Source organism: Mesoplodon mirus (assembly GCF_964341445.2).
Source record: "Mesoplodon mirus genome assembly, chromosome: 19".
Taxonomy (NCBI): Eukaryota; Metazoa; Chordata; class Mammalia; order Artiodactyla; family Ziphiidae; genus Mesoplodon; species Mesoplodon mirus.
The window spans coordinates 63,105,802-63,125,920 of record NC_138995.1 but is presented as its reverse complement, the minus strand read 5'-3'; the positions used below and the strand labels follow the sequence as shown (position 1 = coordinate 63,125,920).

Here is a 20,119-nt window from a genome sequence, read left to right as displayed (position 1 = left end):
TGGGTGGTGATTTTTCTTGCATTTTTGTATGTCTTGCAAATTTTTATTTATTTTTTGGCCCAAACCCAGGTATCTCATGTAGGACAGTAGAAACAGAGGTAAACAGATTTAAGCCCTAGAAACGGTCATGTCATTTCTTGTTATGCCTTTCATGTAGGAGTTTTTCATTAATATAGTTAAAAATTGGACTAGGTTTAAGGTTGCTCCTTGTTGTGGTTACCCTAAGTTCATCACAGCCTTCAAAATTCACTAGTGATTCCTTAGAGTGAGGGCATGTTTTCCATGGGTTAATCTCAATGTCTGTGTGACCTTCAAATTTCAGTGTTCTCTTTGGATTATGCCTTAGAGACATGCCAGCTAAACTAAGATATTTTCATTCATTCATTCAATATTATTGAGTACTTACCACTTCCTATGTGCCAGTCACTGTACTAAATGCTGGAACTTGTAACTCCCCTAATACTCCACAACCCTCTGCCTTTAGTTTGTACCTCTGTATTTTCTCTCTTGCCTTCAATAGCCTCCCAACTTTTGTGTGCCTAATAAATATCTATTCTTCTTTTAATATTATCGCTGTCTCCAAAAGTGATCCATCACCATGGAGTTCATCATCCTCTATATTACCTGTGTACCTTATATGCTTCCATATTTAAATATCTTGTATTCCCTAAACTGTAAATGCCTGCAGACAAGAATAGTGTCTTATTAGTACATATTAGGTTTGTGACCATTGATTTGGAACCAACCTCTATGGCAGATTGACAGAGGACTTACAAAGTAGAGGGGTGTGTGTACAGAAGGACAGGGAGGAAAGACATGTCCCTCCATGAGCCTTCTCTACGCTGTTTGCTCATCCGTTTGCCTGAAGTGTTGATGTTTTATGCTGATCTTGCAGACTGATATGACAAGTTTAAATGGAAAATTGTTCTATTATCCTACATGCATGCTCCCTTCACAAATCCAGTTGTTGTCTTCTCAGCTGTGGTCAAAGTTAGAGGGACCTAATCCATGTGGTCAAACATTTCACAAAGTTGTCTTAGATATAGGTGCTTTCAAAAGTAGCTTTTGCAATAGAAAAACGCACACAGAAGAGTCCAGCTGTAAATAACCCAATTCCAAAAAAGAATTCTGATTTTATTTCTTACACATTTTGCACAAACTGGAAAGAAGCACTGAAAACTATTATATATATTGTGAACAGCTGACATGAAAGAGCCTGGCACATAAATGCAGGGTTTTTCCCATGTATTAGTCAGTTTAGGTTGCCATAACAAAATACCATAGACTGGGTGATGTAAACAAAATTTATTTCTCACAGTTTTGGAGGCTGAAAGTCTGAGATCAGGATGCCACAAGGTTGGATACTGGTGAGGGCTAGTTTCTCAGCTTGCAGATAGCCACCTTCTTGCTGTGTCCTCACGAGGCAGAGGTCTCTGGTGTCTCTTCTTTAAAAACACTAATCCTATTATGAGGGCCCCACCCTCATGGCCTCATCTAACCCTTATTATCTCCCAAAGGCCTCAATTCCAAATACAATCACATTGGGGGTTAGGGTTTTAACAAACGAATTTTGGGAGGACACATTCAGACCATGACATCCCATTCTCCACCAATCACTTGTTGTACACCAGTGTCTTCACATGAAAATACCAATGTTATTCATATAAATATAAATTCATTTTCAAACAAAACAGTAACAAATGATTTCTCCTTGTTCCGAAGTTCCTCATTCTTCAATACATCCTGTTTTTTTTTCATTAGCTTGTCCCAGGCTTGTTAGATTTTTCACACCATTAAGATCATACGTCTTCATATCCACAGAGACAGTATGGTAATGACTCTACTGCTCCACACAATTGTGAGTGCTATCTTTACTCAATCTTCTTTATTCTCAACCAGAAGTTTCTGCCAGCTGAAAACGGCACCCTGGTTTATGAGGAAATCCCTTCTGTGTGATACTTCTGGTTCTAAGGGACAAACTCAAACTCTTTCTTCATGTGACCTTAAATCAGGCTCACAGCTCCATCCAGAAAAATGGATTTACAATTCACTTTGTTGTACATAACCAATGAAATAGCTTTAAAATTACATTGGAAATAAAGTACCAGTTATTTTTATCAAATGAAGAATGCTCTTCATTAAAAATGACTGATCCAATCATCTGAGCTTGCTATTTTGAAACAAAGACCTATGATAAAGTCACTACCTCAGTTGATTTCAAATACTCAGGTCAAAATCACCAATGACTTTTGCTCTTTGGGTTTCAAAGTGGGACACATCATCAAACTGTCCCATTTTTACACAATTTATGTTACAAATGCATTTTCCCATGCCTGTGTCTCTGCTACTTTGCTAGCCTCCCTCTTAGCTTTTACATATTTAAAACAATCTTAAGCCTTTTCCTCAGAATGTGTACTCTGATGTCGAATCAAGGATGAGCTCCGACTATATGCCTTCCCACATTTACTACACTCATAGGGTTTCTCTGAAGAATGACTTCTCTGATGCCGAATAAGATCTGAGCCACTGCTAAATGCCTTCCCACATTCGTTACATTCATAGGGTTTCTCTCCAGTATGACTTCTTTCATGTAGAATAAGGGATGTGCGTTGGCTAAAGGCCTTCCCACACGTTTTGCATGTATATGGTTTCTCTCCAGTGTGAATTCTTTCATGTTGGGCGAGGTGTGCACTCTGACTGAAGGCCTTCCCACACTGATCACATTCATAGGGTCTATCTTCAGTATGAATTCTCTTATGTCGAGTAAGAGATATTCGGTGACTGAAGGCTTTCCCACATTCCTCACACTGATAGGGTTTTTCTCCAGTATGGATTCTCTGATGTTCAATAAGAAATGACTGGCGGCCAAAAACTTTACTACATTTATTGCATTTGAAAGGTTTCTCTTCAGAATGAATGTTTTGATGTATTTTAAGGTTGGCAATTCCAGAAAACATCTTCCCACATTCCTTACATTCAAACAGTTTCTTTTTCTTTGTATGAATTTTCTGATGTTGAATAAGGGATGAATGCCGGTTGCAGACCTTCTCACATTTATTACATCTGTACAGTTTTTCTCTATTATGAATTCTTACATGCAGAGTAAGGGTTGAAAGCCGCATGAAGATCTTCTCACATTTATCACATTTGTAGGGTTTCTTTGAAGCGTGAATTCTCTGATGAAGCATAATGGATGAAATCCTATTAAAGGATTTCCCACATTTTCTGCATTTATAAGGATTCTCTATATGGTGACTTCTCTGCTGTAAACTCTGATTTAAGGCCTTCTCACTTTCATGGGTTTTCTCTCCAGTATGAATTTTTTTATGTATAACAAGGACTGATTTCTTACTGAAGCCTCTCCCACATTCATTGCATTTATGTATTTTCTTTCCATTGTGAATTTTCTTATGAAGTAAAAAAGATGACATTCGAATGAAGGCTTTCTCACATTTTCTGCACTGGTAGACATTTTGGACAAGGTGGATTTTCTGATGTATACTCAGAGATTGGCATTGACTCAAGGCCTTCCCACAGTCAAAGATTTCCTTTTCATCATGACTTCTCCCATGTAAAATAAGGGTTGTTCTTTGAATGAAGCTTTCCCCACATTTATCACATTCATAGCTTTTCCTTCCATTGTGAATTTTCTGATGAAGAATAAGGGATGAGATCTGTCTGAAAGCTTTTCTACAATTACTGCATTCATAAGGCTTCTCTCCAGTATGAGAGTTCTGATGAAGTTTAAGAGATAAGCTTTGACTAAAGAATTTCCCACAGTCGTTACATTTTAGAGATTTCTTCTTTGAATGCACTTTCTTGGGTTTTATTAGGACTGAATTTTTCTTGCAGCCTCTCTTTCCTGTGGGAACTTTTTGTGGTGCAGAAACTGCTTTCTGATAGATGCTTTGCCCAGATTTGTTGCACTGATATGGAGATAACTTCTTGGTCTCACATTTAGACCCTAAGTCTGAAAGACATCAAGAAATTCAATTTGTTTTCCTGTGCTAGAAAAATAAAGCTATTTGCAATCATTATCATAATAACGATGATAATCAGAATAACTTTTTAGTGTCTTATTATGGTTTTAACACAGTAAGGGCTTTATAGAAACATTTAGTAACTGAAATTCAGGGAAGCGCAATTGGAAATGAATAAATAAAGGTTTTATTTAGAGAATAAATGTATACCATATACCACATTAAACTCCATACATTGTTCAGCAGATGAATGTAGTTTTATTATAGGAAATGTCCAGAAAAGGCAGAAGGTAAAATACAGACAGAAGGTAAATTACTGGTTGCCTGTGGCTGAAGGTGGGAATGGGGATTATCTGTAAATGGGCATGAGGGATCTTACTGAGGTGACAAAACTGTTCTAAAACTGGTTTATGGCAATGGTGGCACAACTTGGTAACTTTAGCAAAAACTACTGAATTACATACTTAATATGGATGAATTTTACAGTATGTGGCTCAATAAAGTTGTAAATTTTAAAAGTGTATTCTTAAAATCAAATCTTAAAAAAACCAAACTGGACTTCTGGTTTCTGGCTCCTCATGTAAAAGTCTGCAAGTCACCATCTTGTCCTACAGCTCTTCTTAGATCCATTATAGAGGGGAGGGCACAGGGCGAACCACTTCCTCCAAGACTGGAGAGACAAACCGAAGCTTACTGGAGCAGAGACTCACAAGCACAACCACCAAGGGAACCTGTGCTGGGGCAGGAAAACCTGAATTATAATTAATGAATTGTTGGAGGCTCAGTGCCAACAACTCTGAGAGTTAAAAAACTCCAGGGGGACCTAGTTAAAGCAGCCCACACAATATGGCGAGATTTACCTTTAGGAGTTTGATCAGATTCTCACCTTAAATATAGGAGAAAAATTCTCTTGGGCTGCCTCCAGGGGGTGGGGAAAAGGAATCATTTTGAAATATGCCAGATCAGTCTGTTCCTCTTAACAAGGCCTGCCCTCAGGGGACACTAGGTAGGTAACCAGAGCCTAGCAGGCTGAGGTATTATCAGAGCTTAATTGACCTGGGGAAGGAAAATATCCAACTCCACCTGGCTCTAGCCAGCTTGTCCCACCTAACGTGGGAGGGAAAAACAGAATCACTTGTGATGTTCACAGTCCAGAGAAGTCTCACTAAAAGACTGAAAACCTAATCATAGGACTAAAGACTTCTCCCCTCCCCCACCTCACCATCACATCACTAAAGGCCTATTTAGAGCAGTTCCTTTTAAATGGTGTATCATGGCTGGCTATCAAGAAAAAATTAGAAGACATACCAAAAGGCAAAAAACACAACTTGAACAGACAAAGCAAGCATCAAAACCAGATTCAAATATGGCAGGGATGTTTGACTTATCAGGTCAGAAATTTTAAACAAGTATGTTTAATATGCTAAGGGCTCTAGTGGATAAAGTACAGAGTATATTAGAAGAGACAGGCAATGTAAGCAGAAAGATGGAAATCCTAAGGAAGAAACAAAATGAAATGTTAAGAGATCAAAAACACTGTAGCAGAAATGAAGAATGCCTTTGATGGGCTTTTTGGTAGATTTAACACAGCTGAGGAAAGATTCTGTAAGTTAAAGAATTTATCAATAAAATCAATTTATCAATAAAATCCAGGTAAAACCTGGAAAGCAAAGAGAACAAAGGCTGAAACAACAGAACAAAATATCCAAAGACTGGAACAATTACAAAAGAAATAACATATCTGTAATAGAAATACCAGAGGAGAAGAAAGAGAAAAAAGAATAATGACTGAAAACTTCCCCCAAATTAATGTCAGACACTAAATTACATATCTAAGCTGCTCAAGGAACACGAAACAGGATTAAATGTTAGGAAACCTATACCTAGGCATATGATTTTTTTTTTTAGGCATATCATTTTTAAACTGCAGAGCATCAAAGAAAAAATCCTGAAAGAAGCCAGAGGTAAAAAAGATCCCACCTACAGAGGAACAAAGATTAGATTTACATTCAACTTCTCAGAAACCATGCAAGCAAGAAGAGAGTGGCATGAAATATTTAAATTACTGAGGAAAAAAACCCCACCAATCTAGTAGTATTCTGTACCTTGTGAAATTTTCCTGCAAAAGTGAAAGAGCAAGACTTTCTCATATAAACAAGTATTGTGAGAACTTGTTGCCAGTACATGTGCCTTGCAAGAAATGTTAAAGAGGTCCTTTGGAGAGAAGGAAAATAATGTAAGTCAGAAACTTGGATCTACATAGAGAAAGGAAGAGCACTGAAGAAGGAATAAATGAAGGCAAAAAAAAAACCCTTTTATTATTTTTGATTAGTCTAACAGATAACAGTTTATTCAAAATAATAATAGCAACAATGTATTTGATTACATATGCTTATGTATTTATCTTATGTGTGTGTGTATGCTAATGTATACTTATATATATAAGTGAAGTAAATGACAGCAATGATAGAGGGGATGGGAGGAAGGAGTTAGCACTATCTTATTATAAGGTACTCATGCTATCCACAAAGTGGTACACTGTTATTTAAAAGTGGACATGGATTAACTGTAAATGTGTATTGTAAGCTCTAGGGCAACCACTAAAAAGAGTTTAAAAAGTAAAAAAAAAAAAAAGTATAAAAAAAGAAAGTATGCTACGGATAGAAAATGGAATCATATGAAATGTTCATTTAAAATCACAAAAGCCAGAAAAGAGTGGAAGACAAAAACTGGAACAAAAAATAAAGGTAACAAATAGAAAACAGTAACAAAATGGTAGATATAAATTCAACTACATCAATAATCACTTTAAATGTCAATGGTCTAAATGCATCAATTAAAAGAGATTTTTCAGGGTGCATAAAAAACATGACCCACCTGTATGCTGTCTATAAGAAACCCACTTTAGATATGAAGACACATATGGATTAAGAGTAAATGAATCGGGGCTTCCCTGGTGGCGCAGTGGTTGAGAATCTGCCTGCTAATGCAGGGGACACGGGTTCGAGCCCTGGTCTGGGAAGATCCCACATGCCGCGGAACAACTGGGCTCGTGAGCCACAGCTACTGAGCCTGCGCATCTGGAGCCTGTGCTCCAGCAACAAAAGAGGCCTCGATAGTGAGAGGCCCGCGCACCGCGATGAAGAGTGACCCCCCGCTTGCCACAACTAGAGAAAGCCCTCGCACAGAAGTGAAGAACCAACATAGCCAAAAATAAATAAATAAACAAAATGTGGGTTAAAAAAAAAAAAAAGAGTAAATGAATGGAGAAAAGTAGACCATGCTGACACTTATCCAAAGACAATAGAAGTAGCTATATTAATTCTAGATAGAGCAGGCTTAAAAACATGGAAAGTTATCATGGATAAAGAGGGGTATTACATAATGATAAAAGGGTCAATTCTTCAGGAAGACGTAACAATTCTTAACATGTATATACCTAACAACAGAGCATCAAACTACATGAGACAAAAACTGATAGAACCACAAGGAGAAATAGATGAATCCACTATCATAGTTGAAGACTTCAACACCCTCTTCTCATAAATGGACATATCCAGAAGGCAGAAAATCAGTAAGGACATAGTGGAACTCAACCACACCATCATTCAACTGGATATAATTGACACCTATAGAGTATTTCATCCAACAGCAGAATTAACATTCTCAAGCTCACATGGACCATGCACCAAGACAGACCATATTCTGGGCCATAAAACGCACCTTAACAAGTTTAAAAGAATAGAAATCATAGCATCTGCTCTCAAACCACAATGGAATTAAACTGGAAATCACTAACAAAAAGATGACTCGAAAATCCCCAAATACATTGAGATTATTCAGCACACTTCTAAAGGAGAAATTTTAAAATACTTTGAACTAAATGAAAATGGAAACACAACTTATCAAAATGTGTGGGATGCACTGAAACTAGTGCTTAGAGGGAAATTTATAGCACTGGATGCATATAATAGAAAAGAACAAAAACCTAAAATCAAAAATCTAAGTTTCCCCCTTAGGAAACTAGAAAAAGAGCAAATTAAATCCAAAGTAAGCAGAAAAATAAGAATTAGAGCAAATCATTGAAAATGAAAACAGGAAATCAATAGAGGAATACAATGAAAGAAAAAGATGGTTCTTTAAAAATGAGTAAAATTGATAAGTCTCTAGATAGACTGAGAGAGAGAGAGAAGACACAAATTAATATCAGAAATCAAAGAGGGGACATCACCACATATTTCATGGAAATTAAAAATATAATAAAAGAAAACTGAACAATTCTATGCCCACAAATCTGATAATCTAGATGAAACTGATCAATTCCTTAAAAGACATAATTTGCCAAAACTCACACAAGAAAAAGATGATGTGAATAGGCATATATCTATTTAGAAAACTGAATCAGTAATTAATAAACTTCAAAAACAGAAAGTACCAGGCCCATTATGTGTTCACTAGTGAATCCTACCAAACATTTAAGGAAAAAATCATTCCAGTTCTCCATAATCTCTTTCAGAGGACAGAAGCAGAGGGAATACTTACTAACTCATTGTATAAGGCCATCATTACCTTAATGCCAAAACCAGAGACATCACAACAAAGTAAAACTACAGACCAATATCGCTGGATAAATACTGATGCAAAAATCCTAAACAAAATACTAGCAAACCAGATTCAACAGCACATTAAAAGGATCATACACATGAGCCAGTGGGATTTATACCTGGAATGCGAGGATAGTTCAATATGGGAAAATAAAGGTAGTCTATCACATTAACAAATTAAAGGACAAAAACCACATGATCATCTCAACTGATGCAGAAAAAGCTTTTGACAAAATTTAACATAATAAAAACACTCAAAAAAATAGGAATAGAAGGAACTACCATAATTCCACACCAAAAACTATTTGAACCAATCAATGAATTCAGTAAAGTGGCAGGATACAAAATCAACACCCGAAAATCAGTTGTGTTTCTATACACTAACCATGACCACTCCGTAAAGGAAACTGAGAAAACAATCCTATTTATTATAGCATCAAAACGGATAAAATATTTAGGAACAAGTTTAACTAAAGAGATGAAAGACTTGAACACCAAAAGCTACAAATATTGCTAAAAGAAATCAAAAGGTACAAATAAATGGAAAGACATCCTGTGCTTGTGGATTGGAAGACTTAATATTGTAAGACTGTCCCTACCACTCAAAGTTATCTACAGATTCAACGCAATCCCTATCAAAATCTCCATAACATTTTTTTGCAGAAATAGAAAAAAGTCCTAACATTCATATGGAATCTCAAGGGACCCTGAAGAGCCAAAACAATCTTGCGAGAGAGGAATGAAGTCGGAGGGCTCAGACTTCCTGATAATTAAGATGGTGTGGTGGTAGCGTAGAGATAGATATGTAGACCAAAGGAAGAGAACAGAGAGCCCAGACATAAACTCCTGCAAACCTGGTCAAATGATGTTCAACAAGGGTGCCAAGACTATACAATGGGGAAAGAACAGTTTCTTCCACAAATGGTGTTGGGAAAACTGGGTATCTACATGCAAAAGAATGAACTTGGACCCCTACCATACACCATATACAAAAATTAACTCAAAATAGATTAAAGACCTAAGTGTAAGACCTGAAACTATTAAACTCCTAGAAGAAAACATAGGGGAAAAGCTTCAGGACATTGGATTTGGCACTGATTTCTTAGATATGGCATCAAAAGCACATGCTACAAAATGAAAAGACAGACAAATGAGACTACATCAAACTTAACTTTTGCATGTCAAAGAAAACAACAGGGAAAAGGCAACCTATGGGTATTGTAAATCATATATCTGATAAGGAATTAACATGCAAAATATATAAAGAACTCCTACAATTTAAAAACAAAGGACAAATAACCCTGTTAAAAAATGAGCAAAGGACTTGAACAGACATTTCTCCAAGACAGACAAATGGCCAATAAACACAGAAAAAGATCCTCAACATCACTACTCATTAGGGAAATGCAAATTGAACCCACAACATCACCTCACACCATAAGGATGGCCACTATGAAAAAAAACCCAGAGGACTTCCCTGGTAGTCCAGTGGTTAAGACACCATGCTCCCAATGCAGGGGGGCCCGATTCAATCCCTGGTCAGGGAACTAGATCCCACATGCCTGAACTAAGAGCCTGCATGCCGCAACTGAAGAACCCACATGCCGCAACTAAAAACAACCCACATGCCACAATAAGACCCGCGTGCTGCAACAAAGATCCCACAAATGGCAACGAAGATCCCGTGTGCCACAACTAAGACCCAGCACAACCAAATAAATAAATAAATAAATATTTTTAAAAAACAAGAACAAAAATAACAAGTGCTAGTAAGCATGAGCAGAAGTTGGAATCCCTGTGTACTGTTGGTAGAAATGAAAAATCGTGCAGCCACTGTGGAAAATGGTATGGAGGTTACTCAGAAAATTAAAAATATAACTACCATATGATCCAGCAATCTTACCTCTGGGTACATACCCAAAGGAATTGAAATCAGGATCTTGAAGAGATATCTGTACTCCCATGTTCACTGCAGCATGATTCACAATAGCTAAGAGGGGAAGCAACCCAAGTGTCTATTGACAGATGAATGGATAAAGAAAATGTGGTATATACATACAATGGAGTATTATATAGCCTTAAAAAGAAGAAAATCGGGCTTCCCTGGTGGCGCAGTGGTTGAGAGTCCGCCTGCCGATGCAGGGGACACGGGTTCGTGCCCCGATCCTGGAAGATCCCACATGCCGCGGAGCGGCTGGGCCCGCGAGCCATGGCCGCGGAGCCTGTGTGTCCGGAGCCTGTGCTCCGCAACGGGAGAGGCCACAGCAGTGAGAGGCCCGCGTACAGCAAAAAAAAAAAAAAAAAAAAAGAAGAAAATCCTGTCACATACTACAATATGGATGAAACCTTGATGACATTATGCTAAGCAGAAAAAAGCCAGTCACAAAAAGTCAAATACTGCATGATTCCATTCATATGAAGTATCCATAATAGTCAAAATCATACCAAGGGCTGAATGGAGAGGTGGGAAGAACTAGTATTTAGTGGGTACAGAGTTTCAGTATTGCAAATTAAAGTTCTAGATAACTCTTGGTCAACAATGTGAATGTACTTAACAGTACATTTAAAAATGGTTAAGATGGTAAACTTAATGTTATGTGCTTTTTACCACAAAAAATAAACTCATAAATCTATAAAAACAAACCAAAAAAAACCACAAAAATTTTTTAAAAACCCGTAACTTGACCAACCAAAGAGGAATCTATGAGAAAAGGGAATGAGTTCTTGAAAAGCAGTCAAAATAAAGTTATGGAAAAGATTTTTTTTTTTTTTTAAGGATTGAAGAAAATGATACAAGTTTGATCATTTGAAATGCTATCATTAGAGAAATCAGAACACTTTCTCTGAAGGGAAATATGAAAGCCGAGGCAGGGGACTGGATAGGTGGGGATGAGGCTGTTAAAAGCTGAGCTTCTGGGACAGGAAGCCGGGGTTCAAACTCCAATTCTGCTGCCACTTCCTAGCTGGGTGACCTTGGGCAAGTCACCGAACCTCTCTGGCCCTCAGCTTCCTCATCTATAAAATAGGAATAATAATAGTACCTACCTTATAGGGTTGTTGGGAGGAACCTGTACTTACAAGAGTACCTAATAAGGAGCTTGTTAAATGTTGGTTATTCTCCCTCTTGGGGCTCATACTGAAGAGGCTTGCGTTTTCTGCACAAGCCTGGGGTCTCTGAGGTGGAGAAAGTGGCTCTCAACTATTATCTTAAAGATGTTGCCCTCTCATGATGGAGGGCACCCTTACACAGAATGCCAGCTTCTAAGCCTTGGTTCTCTGTCACTCACCCAAGCCCCGGCGTCTTTTCACTGGCTCCACCATCCAGGGTGCTTTCCCTTTTTCCAATAAGGTGATCACATTTGGCCTCCGAAAGGAAAGTCCTACACACAGGAAAAACATTGGAGCTAAGCATGATGTGGGCACCACAGCTGTTAGAGCCACGCTTTGTATCAACAAAAACGGGGTTTGTTAGTGCAAGAGGAGCACGGAGGACGTAAAGGACAGGTGGAGAATAAGAAGGATGAAAGTTCAGTCATAGCCAGCAGTTACTCATTTCTAACTCTACAAAGCCAACTATTTTCATGAAAAGTTGGACCAGAAACTCCTGAGGCTGGTTATTCAGCTATTGCCTTTCTGCTCCCAAGCCCACTGTTCTCTGATCTGCTGTAATCCACACTTCTATGCCAGGTGCTCCGTGTCAGCATCCACCAATAGGGGTACTGGTGGTTTCAATTTATGCTTTTCTTTTTTTCCCTGCACTTCCAGAACTAGCCTCATCTTGCCCCCTCAGGAGGATAAACCAAGCAGTGCACCCCTCTCCTTCAGAAGTCTGAGTCTCTTCCTCAAAGTCCTAAAAACTCTAAACTCTTCCCTCTGTCCTCCCAGCCCTGGGATGGTGGCTGTGTCCTGCAGTTACCATCTGTGTCTAATATTCACCTTTTAATAGTACTTGTTAAGTCAATACTTTAAATTTTTTCTCTCAGAAACAACCCAGGTGTCCTCAAAAGTTTACATATATAGTTACCATATGACCAGCATATACCACTCCTAGGTATATACCCAAGAGAAATGAAAATATGCATCCACACAAAAATTTGTTATGTGAACATTCACAGCAGCATATTCCTAACAGCCATACAGTGGAAACAAGCCAAATGCCTACCAACTGGTGAATGGATAAACAAAATATGGAATATTATTTCGCCATAAAAAGGAATGAGGTATTGATACACACTACCATGTAGATGAACATCAAAAATATTACCTTAAGTGAACGAAGCCAGACACAAAGGACAACATGTTTGAATTCATGTTTATGGAATGCCAATAGGCAAATTCATAGAGACAGAAAGTGGATTCGTGTTTGCCTAATCTGGGGGAATTAGTGGGCAGGGGGAAATAAAAAGTGATTGATGATGGGTATAGGCTTTCCTTTGGGGATAATGAAAATGTTCTAAAATTGACTAGGGTAATGGATGCACAACTCTGTAAATACATTAAAAAAATCACTGAATTGCATACTGCAAATGGGTGAATTGTATAATATGTAAATTATACCTAAATAAAGCCATTAAAACAACAAAAAACTGGAGTGGCTTCTTGACTAGACTGATTGATTCACGTCCCACGATGGGCCAGCTGTGGATTATGGGAGCAGGAGAGCCTTACCAAGAGAAACCAAGTTCCGGTAGTTTTCCAACATGACATCTTCATACAGATCCTTCTGAATGGGGCTCAGCCATTCCCACTCCTCCTGGGAGAAGTAGATGGCCAAATCCCCAAATGTGACTGGTGCCTGAAATGGAAAATCACATGTCCTTTCACCGTGGGCTTGTGCTTCCACATGGCTGAGAAAACGTTGGACTTCCAAACACGGGAGATACATGGTGCCAGGATTCTATTAAGGAAACATTTGCAGTTCTGAGATCAAAAGGGGCAGGTGTATTAAACAAAACACAATGCAACATGATAAAGATTTTGTTGCATAAAAAGCATATCAACTTGGATTTACAGGGCATTGACAAAGACAAGGCATTTTTCTAAGTACTCTGCATGTACTGGCTCATGTTAGCCAGTGACTGGGGACCACAGCAACATTACAGATGAGGAAGCTGAGGCCCAGAGACGTGAGGTGACTTACTGAAGATCTAATAGCTTATAAATGAAGGAGCTGGGGTTCAATTTGGGCAGTCTGGCTGCTGATTCGTGTCCCTAACCACATGTGGCTGCGTTATACATGGCAAAAGTTTATTTGCAGATGTAATCAAGGTTACTAATCAGTTGACCTTAAAATAGGGAGAGTAGCCTGGATTATCCAGGTGGACCCGATGTCATCACAGGAGCCCCGAAGAGCGAAGAATTTTCTCCAGCTGGTGGAAGAGGAGAGCAGAAAGGGAAGTCTGGGAGATGTGAAGGATGAATGGGATGTGACCTGTTGTTGCTGGTATGAAGATGGGATGAAGGGAGCCACATGAAAAGCAGGAGGGGGAACTAATTTTGCCAATAACTGGTAAGTTCAGAAGAGGACCCTGAGCTTCAGATGAGACCACAGCTGCTGACACCCTGATTTCACCCTTGTGAGACCCAAAGCAGAGGATCCAGCTAAGCCAAGCTGTGTCTGAACTCCAGCCCACGAACTGTGTAGTAAATGTGTGCTGTTTTGAATGGCCAAGTTTGTGGCAATAGGGAATGAATACACATAACTTAGAGGGCAAAAGTGTCTATTATGAGAAACTGCACTGAAGAGGCTTATTGTAGAAAATCACTTCATCCTCTAGAGTCTTGAAACATGCTTATTTCAGGAGGTTGACTCACTGGCCTGGCTCCAACTAACTCAACCTGAATACAGGGTTATGAAGAGTCTCTTAGAGAGATGTCCTCCTTGTAAAAATGGGGTGTACATGTAAAAACAAAGCAACATCAAGAGATTAACTCTGGGGCTTCCCTGGTGGCGCAGTGGTTGAGAGTCCGCCTGCCGATGCAGGGGACACGGGTTCGTGCCCCGGTCCGGGAAGATCCCACATGCCGCAGAGCGGCTGGGCCCGTGAGCCATGGCCACTGGGCCTGCGCTTCCGGAGCCTGTGCCCCGCAACGGGAGAGGCCACAACAGTGAGAGGCCCGTGTAATGCAAAACAAAAAGAGATTAACTCTGGAGCATAGCATCCAATCCTCCTCTGCCCCAGCAGGTCCACCTGGGCACTCATGTCCACCTCAAGAAATCATGGCGGCTCTGGTCTTCTCTCTGGGGAGAGTATTCCTCCCAGCATAGGCAGAGACCCTGGAGATGCTGAATGAATAGGTGAACGGTCATGTGCACATTGAGAAAAAAGGAGAGGGGGGCCGCTGAGTGGCTACCTGAGTCACTGGAGCCCTTCTCACACTCCCACACCCGGTGGTGGTGATGGAAGGAAACCAGGGACTATGTCTCGGTTGGGTCTCTGTGGGGTAGGATGTTCCCATGGAAGGAAAGCAAATGGTTTCTTACAAGATGGAACTTTCCCAAAGGATGAGGAACCACTACTTACCTTGGACTTGGATTTCCCGCGTGCAGCAGGCATCCTTTCCTCCCCCTTGAGGGTTTCAATTTGGAGAGGGGCAGAGTGCTGAGAAGGTGGGGCTGGGAGAGAAGAGAAGTCATGAGTCGACTGGGGCTTCTGGGTGGTCCCAGGGTCTCTAGGATAAGAATCCGCTGGCCCCACACCCTGGTCACACACACGTGCACAGACATGCACATTGCGGGAGGTCACAACATCTTCTGAAGCATTCCTGCCCCTTCTTAGGACCAGGGAGGGACCACAGCCAACACTATCTGTTCTTAAGATCACAGGAGGCCCCAGATCAGGAGGCAAATGAGACAGGAAGACACCTGTTCTTTCATTTGACAAGGAATTGTGGAGTGCTCACCAGGTGCCAGGCACTGTCCCCAGTGCTGGGGAGAGAGCAGAGTTAGAGCAGAGAGGTAATGGCTCCCAAGTACCTTACATTCCAGCAGGGAAGACAAGTCCATATAGAACACAGTGTTAAAAAAAAAAAAGAAAGAAAAAGAACACAGTGTTAGCTGAGATCACTGCTATGCAGGAAAAAAAGGACCCGAGCAGGGGATGGAGTGAGGGGGTGGCAGGGAAAGGCCTCTCAGAGGAGGCAACATTGAGCCGAGGTGTGAATGCAGTGTGAGCCACCTGGGCACTGGGAGAAGGGCATTCTGGGTAGAGGTAAACAGGTGCAAGGGCCCTGAGGCAGGCACATGCTTGGCATGTGAAGGGAAGTGCGAAGGCGGGTGAGCTGAAGCAGAGTGAGTGAGACGGGGAGTGGTGGACTAGGAGGTGTCTGGGGCCAGATCATGAAGGGGTAAGGAGCAGTTTGGAATTCATCCTAAGTGTGATAAAGCATCACGGGGGGTTGGTGGCTGAGCAGAGGAATGATGTGGCTGACCTAACATTTAACAAAATTTTTCTTGGTGGCTGTGTGTCAAATAAACTGGGTGTGTGTGGTAGGGGAGAGGCGAGGGGGAAGCAACAGCTGGAGAAGGGACTCATTAGATAGGTATGCAGAAATCTAGAAGGGTAATCTCAATGGTCTGCATTAGTGGGAGAGGAAGAGGCGAGATGTCAAGTATCACCTCCACAGGAGGCCCTCTAACACCCCGAGTCACTCTATACCTGTGCTGCCCAACACATGCCAGCAGCCACGTGAGACATGGAGTTCTGGAAATAAGAAACTGTTTAATTTTATTTCAATTCGTTTATTATTAAAACCATAATTAATGATAAATACTAAAATCACTGAATTAAAATTTTTTATTAATCTAAAATTAAGAATTGATCCTTAATTCAGTTACTGTAAAACTTTTAAGTATGTTTGGAACAACTTGGGTGTGTGAATCTACTTTTCCAATGGTAAATTTTATAAAATTTAAATACAGATCAATTAAGTGTCTGGATTGAGGCGCACTATACATGTAGAAGACACACCTGACTTTAAAGACTCAGTTAAAAAAGAAAAAAAGAATGTAAAAAAATCTCACTGGTAATTGTTTATATTGATTATGAATTAAAATGGTAATATTTCAGATATACTGTATTGAGTTAAACAAAATGTATTATTAAAATTAACTTTAATAATTAATTTGTTTACTGTTTTCAATATGGCTTCTGGAAAATTTAAAATTCTGCCTTGCATTATGTTTCTACAGGACAGCACTGCTTCATACTACAGAGTCTACGCCATTCTACTGCTCCATTTTCTGTGCAGTACCCCCGGCTTCCTGAAAATGGCTTGTTTATGCAGGTACCATCTCCCCCATGTGACTTGGGCTCCATGAGAGCAGACACCTTAACTGTTTTGTTCACTCTCTCCTCCTGTGTCTGAGACCATGCCCTGTGCAGAGCAGTGCTCAATAAAAATTATTGCCTGACTTAGTAACCAGTCCAGAATGCTTCCTGGCATGCTGAAAGTGGGGTGGAGTGCAACCATTTTATGTTGAAACCACAGCACAGAGAACAGTTCTAACAGCAGTCATTCCAAGCCCTCTCGTCTTTGGAAAAGGGCAGGGTCTAAAAAAGGCCAAAATGGGGACTTCGCAGATATGATGGAATGAAGGATGCTGAGGTGGGGAGATGATCCTGGATTATCCAGGTGGGCTCCATGTGGTCACAAGGCCCTTACGAGAGGGAGGCAGGAGATCAGAGACAGAGAAGATGATGGAAGCAGAGTCAGAGAGAAAAAGGTCTGGATACACTGTGCCACCAGTTTTGAAGATGCAGCAAGGGAATGCAGGTGGCATCTAGAAGCCTCCAGAATGAACATGGCCCTGCCTAAACCATTTCAGACATCTGACCTTCAGAACCATAGGAGAATGAAGGTGTGTTGTTGGAAGTCACTAAGTTGGTGGTAATTTGTCACCAAAGCAATGGGAAACAAATACAGTGACCCTTCCATTTGTTCCTTCCCATTCATGTGCCCTATAAGTGGGCTTTTCTTCTCTTCTGTCAATGACCTGGTGCTAAAAAAATGCATAATTCAGAGGAATCTCAGGGATGCGCTAAGGCCAGATGAAAGGGGCTGGTTGGAGATCACTGAGGTTAGCCTATGAGGTCACTCCAACAGGGCAGAAAGGAGCCGTGGGACACCAGCCCTGCCTAACTCAGACTCACAGGTCCAGAAGGAGCTTGGAGCCCTGCCCTGTCTTCACCTGGGTTACAGGGAAGGGCTGGGTGGCCTGGTGTGTGTTAAACACCTCACTCTGAAGTTGGACCACCTGGGCTTGATGACTATTTTTATTAGCTGTGTTACCTTGGGCAAATTACTTAGCCTCTCTGTGCCAGTTTCCTCCCCTGTTAAACGGGGACAACACAGAACTACTTCTGGAGTTGTCGTGAGGATTAGGTAAGAGTCTACGTGTAATATCTGGCCTTATTTTCCCTCCCATGAGCTATGAATTCAGGTCTTGCAATTCTCCCCTTCCTCACACTGGCCTCCTTGCCAATCCCTGTACGAGCTGCCACAGTCCTGCCTCAGGACCCCGCCTGCAATGCTCTTTCCCCGTCTCAGTTCCTCATTCCCTTCAACCTTTGTTCTAACCTCACCTTCTCTGTGAGGCTCACCCTCACCATTCTGTTTATTACTGCCACCCACCTCTGACCTCCTGTCCATCACACCCCCCCCCGCTTTCCCAGTTCTGACTTCTCTTTCCTCCACAGTTCTCCTTGCTAACACACACTGTGATCTGCTTCTGGTGCTTACAGTCTGTCCCACCCACTTGAGCATAAGCCCCACGTGCCCTGGACCAGAAGCTGGCACGTGGAAGGGGCTGGCTAACTATTCGCTACCTGAATGACTAAATGGCCCAGTAGTAAATACTTTCTTTACCATCACTTCTTCACAGAGCCCTCCCTGGCCCCCTTAGCTGGGGTAGGGGCCTCTTGAACATGCAGTAGGTGCCACTTCATTACGTGGGAAACTAATTCTATTGTTACTACATCCACCTCTGCCTTCACCTCCTGTTCTACACTGCACACTGTGAGTTGACCAACATTCCTGTGTGTAGCTGTGTGACCTTGGGCAAGACACTGAACCTTACTGGGTCTTTACCTTGATCTTTTACGCCTGAAAAAGGAAGGTGAAGGGCTGCTGCTGTGAGGAGCAGACAAGACAATTATCGTGGTAGCTGTATTCATCGTTATCGTTGTTATTAGTGTGGCATGTGGCCAGTGCTGTGGGCTGGGAGTCTTCTGTTCTGAACAGTCTACTGTCCTTCTGTTCACGTGCTCTGGGGAAGCCCTCAGGTGTGTGCATGCTAAATGTGCTCAACCTCTGGTGACAACAATGCCTCCCAGTTAATAATAAGTATGAGATAATAAGGACTTACTGTACAGCACAGGAAACTCTACTCAATACTCTGTAATGACCTATATGGGAAAAGAATCTGAAAAAGAGTGGATATATGTATATGTATAACTGATTCACCTTACTGTACACCTGAAACTATCACAACATTGTAAATCAACTATACCCCAATAAAAATTTAAAAATTAAAAAAAATAGTAAGTATGAGACTGAGAGCTGTACTGGATATTTATATGCATTATATGATTTCACCTTTAGAGCAAACTGACCACATGGGTTCCAGTTTCCATTTTGAGGATGAAAGAGGGAAGAAGACCTGCCCAATGTCTCAGAGCTTTTTTTTTTTTTTTTTTTGGCTGTACACGGGCCTCTCACTGCCGCGGCCTCTCCCGCCGCGGAGCACAGGCCTGGGACGCGCAGACCCAGCGGCCATGGTTCACAGGCCCAGCCGCCCCGCGGTATGCGGGATCCTCCTGGACCGGGGCACAAACCCGTGTCCCCTGCATCGGCAGGTGGACCCCCAACCACTGCGCCACCAGGGAAGCCCTGTCTCAGAGCTTTAAGTGATGAAGCCTGGGTTTAAGCCCCATCCACATGCAGCACAGTCTGCCCTCTTGGAGCAGGATAAGGGTCTACATGGCAAATACTCCCACTGTCTTCTCTGGCAGGGTTCAGGAGGTGTCAATGTGGCACCACAGTTATGAGATATTCACCTTTGTTATATCAGAGTGCCACAGCACTTGGGGAGCTTTGGAGCAGACCACAGTAAGGTTGAGGAGTTGTGGCTCAGTGACAAACTGAGTGGCCTGGCCTTCAATTCTCTGACTGTGCTAAGCAAGGCTTCCCTTGTGTAGAAAATGGTGACAAAGAATCCTGGATGCCTGAATTCTCTCTGTATTCAACCTTGGGACAGTGATGTGCTGGGTAATTTGCAGTGTCTGCCAATTTCCATGGTGTACATACTCCCACCAGGGCCCACTGTAATATATCAAACTGATGTCACTGAACATGGAACTGGGGAGACGTGTACACAACGGGTTCATGTGAGGCGGGGCAAGCCAGCTCCAGCACTTCACTGACACATGGCGTCTCAGAACTTCTGACTAATGTCCCTGCACGGTAGAGGAGGGTTAATGGCTAGCTCTGTGGCCTGAGAATACCCCAATGCAGCTGCCCCATAACATAAAACTC

The 20,119-nt window shown here is 41.3% G+C and overlaps 1 protein-coding gene and 1 long non-coding RNA gene across 7 annotated transcripts in view; one reads left to right on the top strand and one right to left on the bottom strand.

The window, feature by feature from the left end:
* The window catches only part of ZNF583 (zinc finger protein 583), a 67,068-nt gene extending 49,838 nt beyond the window's left edge, over positions 1 to 17,230 (top strand). For both annotated transcript variants that reach the window (XM_082608182.1, XM_082608181.1), the window contains one exon: positions 16,776 to 17,230. In XM_082608182.1, coding sequence (XP_082464308.1) covers positions 16,776 to 16,904 — 129 coding nt within the window. In that variant the 3' untranslated portion in view covers positions 16,905 to 17,230. The remainder of the gene's footprint in view (positions 1 to 16,775) is intronic.
* Positions 1 to 20,119, bottom strand: part of LOC309795640 — a 47,819-nt gene that overhangs the window by 21,606 nt on the left and 6,094 nt on the right. For 3 of the 5 annotated variants that reach the window (XR_014292300.1, XR_014292301.1, XR_014292303.1), the window contains exons 3-5: positions 15,109 to 15,200; positions 13,253 to 13,481; positions 11,872 to 11,964 (exon numbers count right to left, since the gene is read on the bottom strand). This is a non-coding gene — a long non-coding RNA (uncharacterized lncRNA). Of the gene's footprint in view, positions 1 to 485; positions 3,971 to 11,871; positions 11,965 to 13,252; positions 13,482 to 15,108; positions 15,201 to 20,119 lie in introns of those variants that run through there. The other 2 variants (XR_014292304.1, XR_014292302.1) reach the window with 2 other exon arrangements.